The sequence below is a fragment of the Penaeus japonicus genome, unplaced genomic scaffold (genome assembly GCF_977035675.1).
Source record: "Penaeus japonicus unplaced genomic scaffold, GWHDUDI00000001_assembly GWHDUDI00000035, whole genome shotgun sequence".
NCBI lineage: Eukaryota > Metazoa > Arthropoda > Malacostraca > Decapoda > Penaeidae > Penaeus > Penaeus japonicus.
Window position 1 is genome coordinate 11,649,941 of NW_028234437.1, and position 5,000 is coordinate 11,654,940.

Here is a 5,000-nt window from a genome sequence, read left to right on the forward strand (position 1 = left end):
AATGTGCATGGTTGGTAGAAAGGATTTTAGTTGATTAGTGTTTTTTATCTGAGAATTATTTTACACTGTGAATGAAGAAGTTTTGTCTCTTATCTGTATCTATTTGTGTGTAATGATTCATTTGGATGTGTATGTATACATATATGTCTTAGCCATTTCAGGTGGGCCATTGCCCATGCACACCTCTGAACTCTCCTTAAATACTCATAGAAAGAGAATCAAGGCTTGCTTGCACATTATTTTACAAGGTTTATTTGGGGACTTTTGATTTGATTTTATAGATAGCTAAGAACCATTGTCTTGAAAAGAATCATGACATCATTTTAATCTCTTAAACAGATCAGTTTTGGTTTTGCCTGGACACAATGCTGGGGTATTTTGAAATGTGCAGGCTTAACATTGTTGGCTATTTGTACCCTGAGTCAATGGCCTACTGACAAAGCCATGACACAGTGTTCACATCTCTGTCGGGAAGACTAACCAAACCATGATGTGAATGTCAGGTCATCTGTTGTTAAGGGGTTAAGTAAACTCTTGGACCCAGCTATTTATAGTTACACTATATACTACATGGAATACACTAGTACTGATTATAATACTATGCTGATGTCATGTCCCGATGTTAGTTGAGTGATATTCCTTAATACAGGCTTCAATGATATGTAGAATGAAAAAAGAAAAGAATTAAGGATCTTTGTTAGTGTTTTGATATATAACAAGGAAAAAAGAGATTGTCATTGCTGGAATGTGTATTGAGACTATTTACACTCTTTCCTTTCTTCTCTGCAAGAATAAGGTGTTATCCTATGCTTTTTTCTCTCCCAGGCTCAAGAAGCAGCTGTTCGTGCAAGCAATGCACCCCGCGATGACCAGCAGGATTTGGATAAGATGCTCTCCTCCTTGGGGGTTGCACCTGTCTCGGGTAAGCTTTGTATAAGATGTTAAGTAACTGCAATGTTACTTTGCTATCAATAAAAATTTGTTTGTATAGTTACTACAAATGAGTATGTGTTGGATTATCTGTTAAGTTTTTTTTTTATGTAAATAGTTAAGGATTTGTAAAGCTATATGTGCTTTTATATGTGTTTTTTTTTGGTGAATTTTTATATAATTTATACTTGATCTCTTTCAAGATTTCCATATTCACAGAGCATTTTGCATAAAAAATAAGAAAGAGAAAATAGTTGAGAAATAAAATAGTGGTGGTTTCTTCACTAGGTTACAATCTTGTGGTTGTGGTGCAGCCTTGAGAGGGATTTATCTATCAAACTGCACCATTTTATTTATCCACTAAGTTTTACTTTCATAAAAAACAGCCTTCATTAGATGCTGTACTCCATTTTCTTTCTATGTGTTTTCCCTTTCATTTCCTTCAGTACCATTTCAGTGGGAAATCACGTTTCTCAAACTGAACATAGCATAGATTCCTCTCATCAAGGAATAGTGTGTAGAGAAATCACTTGAGTGTATTACTTCAGATAGAGATAAAGCTAAAAGCCGCGGTCATACTGAAGAAACTAAAAGCGTTAACGCACCAGCAGAAGAACAGTCTGCAACTAAGTCTGGTCAGACAGGTGATACAGTTTATGTGGTGTGGATGTTGGTTTTCATTCCATTTTTATTTTTTATTCTAACAGTACAGTATGTTTTCATGAAACCTTTATCCCTAATGTGATATTTCATTTGATATTTTTGTTGTACATATCCTTGATTATTAAGAGATTTTAACAGTCCTCTATAATCTCCTGTCAATTGTTTTTTTTCTGCTTAATTTATCTGTGCAAAGCAGATATGTTCCTTTGATATAACACTTGCGGTGTAGAAGCTCTTACTTGATAGCACATAACAATAATTGTTTTTTGTTAGTTGTGGTGAATTGAATTCCCTGTGGTTTTTGATTTTTTATCAATAATCTTATTCTCCAGTTTCCCTTGGGCATATTGAATATGTGAATGGAATTTCAAAATTAATTAGCTTTTTCTTTTCATGTGTTTTTATAATGCATTTCCCCATATTAACACAGAAATACTGTTTTGTATTTTGATTCCCTGAGATTGTAGTAATAGTTTTTGTAGAATAGGGCATTACTGCAGTTTGATTTTTTGTTGTTTATAAGATATACTTGAAATGTATTTTTTTTTTTTTTTTTTTTTTTTTTTTTTTTTTTTTTTTTTTTTTTTTTTTTTTTTTTTTTTTTTTTTTTTTTTAGGTCCATTTCTTTTTTTTTTTTTTTTTTTTTTTATCAGAGCTGTGATTTCATCCTTTACTTTTGGTTTTTAATGCTGTTCATAATTTTCTTGCAAGTTTAAAACAAGTAGCAACAAGTGTGTATCCATCATTACAAAATGGGAGACAAGATTTTGAGAGACAAGGGTCAAGAGAAGATATAATAGAGATGAGGAAAAAAATAGTAATAGATAATGTAAACAAATGAATGATTAAGAAAAAGATAGAGGGGGACAAATATTAAGAAGAAATTCAGATTTGATTCTATTTAGAAAATAAAGAATGAAAAAAAAAGAGTGATAAAAGAATCTGAAAAGTTATTGTAGAGGTAGAGACTAAGGAAAGATATTTGATTGTATGTACACTCACTATTTTTTTCTGTTCTCCTTTCTTCACAGAGGTTCTATCGAGTATGTCGAGCATGTCCTCTGAGCCTGGGCAAGACCTAACGGGTTCGCCAGACAAGAGTTTAGAGGGGAATGCCACAGCTTCGCCAAGAACACCAAGGTAGGCTCTAGGTCATTAGAGATTATTAAAGGTCAAAGTTCAGATATTTGTATGTGTACATATTAATTTATTTGACAATTGTTGTTGCTATAAGGACCAAAGGTTTTAAAGCTCATGCAGGTTGTTTGAGGAAACCAATTAACTGTTTTGAATTAGAAGCAGGGGGAATTTTGATATAGGTCTTTATTTTAGAAGCTTCTATATACATGATATTGATGTTTTTATAATTTGGTAGTATTAATTATAAAGAGATCTGTTGTGCACAAAACTTCTGTTTTATTTATTTTTATTTATTTATTTTTTTATTTATTCCTTATACATATTTTTTGAGGATTAATGTAAACAGATTTGTAATAGGAGTAGAAGAGAAGGTATTAATATGAAGATTTAATTCATTTTATCAAAGAATAGAATGAGTCAAAGAAGTCATTGTAAAAGAAGCAAGATAATAACACGAGTCTCTCTTTTTTTTCTTTCTTTTTTTCCCCCATCCCCCTACAATCCTCATCGTCACCTTGCAGCAAGAGGCCACCACAGCTCTCAGTAGTAAGTGTACAGGCAACCAACATCCCCCCTCGCGAGACGGTGACTTACACCAAGGGGGTGCAGACGTCTTCGTCGGGTGATGGCCACGGTTAGTTTGGGATGATTTGGAATACATCTATATATATATATATTATATATATATATATATGTTATAATTTTTTTTCATATAGATTTATTTGTGAAGAAGAATTAGTGAAGCTCATACAGTCAGAGAGTAGCTCCTCATAGGCCACAATAGGAATATTTTTTGGCTTATTTTTTAGCGAGGGAATGAACTGATGTCAAGAATGTTATTATGGGAACTGTTTGTTTATTTTCGTTATTAATGCTTATTTTTCATTTGTGATTTTGCATTATCAATTATCCTCAGAAAATAGTGGTCCCATAATTCATGCATGTTGGCATGTAGCGAATTCCTCTTAGAAAAGGACTAATACAATTCTTATTATTATATTTTCACTTGCTAGATTACATTCTGAAGCAAATTTTCATTATTGTTGCTATATCAAGAAGTTTCCAAGCTTGCATATGAGTTAAGGATATATAAAAGCTTTTAGCATAATTAGCTTGGCTCAGATGGTTCACTTAAAGATAAGTTTTCTAAAAAGGAATGTATAACTTAGGCATCTTTTCTTTATTATTGATACATTTTTCTCACTGTCTTCAGATGGCAGATAAGTGTACAATTCTGTATTGTAATGGTTTGTTCATTCTTTGCAATTACTTTTGTAAAGATTTTGAAGTGCTCACACAATCAAACATAAATACTTTTTTTTTTTACTCTTTCATTCTCATTATCTCTCGCTGATGTACATGTATACATCACAAACATGCAACAAATCACACTGCCATTAATTCAACTAATTCATTTTTTTTTTTTTTGTTGATAATTATGCATTTAATTAGTTCCCCATTCATTTATTAGATGATATGCCATTAAATTACTCCCCCATAGTATATACAAGTACATGGGAATTACAGTTTCATGATAAAGAAAGTTTTGATTTTCTTATTAGTTTTCCCTTTGGAGATTACTCAAGTTATTTTTACAATTGATTACTAATGTTATATACTCAATTTAATTTTATATTTGAATAGAATCTTATAAATGAATCCTTTTCCTATTTTTTCTCTAATTTATGTAATTATCAGAATCTCCAATATTGATTCAGGGATACACACTCATCAAAAGATAGACTTATTAGTTCAAAATCATATAATTTTAGTTTGGTTTTGATATCATGTTTTACGCCTACAACAGATCTTATTAATCTGCACAAACAAAGAGTCTATTAATGCAGTTAATTTTATATTTTGCATGATGGGTTCACAGGAAAGGGAGTGTCAGAAAACAGTATTATGATGCATGTTTTTTTATTCTTTTGTAAACAGATATGCAGGCTACTGTTGTACATTCTGATTTCTCTAGGGGGCATACCCTATGGCATACACATATGAATGGCTGAGATAATTGGGTCATTTGGATACTCTTTTATATTATCATCATCATTATTAGTTATCAGGCATGTCAATCATCTTAGATATAATTGCTACTTTGCAGATGGTTTAGAGGTTTAAAAAAGAAAATAATGATATAGGTTCCCTTTGTTTTTTCCTCATCTTTTTAACCCGTTAACGCCGGGTGACGTGATGTCACATCATGTGGTGACAGCACTTGCCACTGGGAAAGTGATATCACGTCATGGCATTTTGTATGGCCA

General features: G+C 31.8%; 1 protein-coding gene across 50 annotated transcripts in view; it reads left to right on the top strand.

Moving 5' to 3' along the window:
• Positions 1–5,000, top strand: part of LOC122258642 (cytoplasmic dynein 1 intermediate chain) — a 48,422-nt gene that overhangs the window by 15,582 nt on the left and 27,840 nt on the right. For 26 of the 50 annotated variants that reach the window (XM_086531389.1, XM_086531390.1, XM_086531385.1 and 23 more), the window contains 3 exons: positions 826–922; positions 2,625–2,733; positions 3,255–3,367. In XM_086531389.1, coding sequence (XP_086387515.1) covers positions 826–922; positions 2,625–2,733; positions 3,255–3,367 — 319 coding nt within the window. Of the gene's footprint in view, positions 1–825; positions 923–1,478; positions 1,575–2,624; positions 2,734–3,254; positions 3,368–5,000 lie in introns of all 50 variants that reach the window. The other 24 variants (XM_086531357.1, XM_086531362.1, XM_086531366.1 and 21 more) reach the window with 1 other exon arrangement.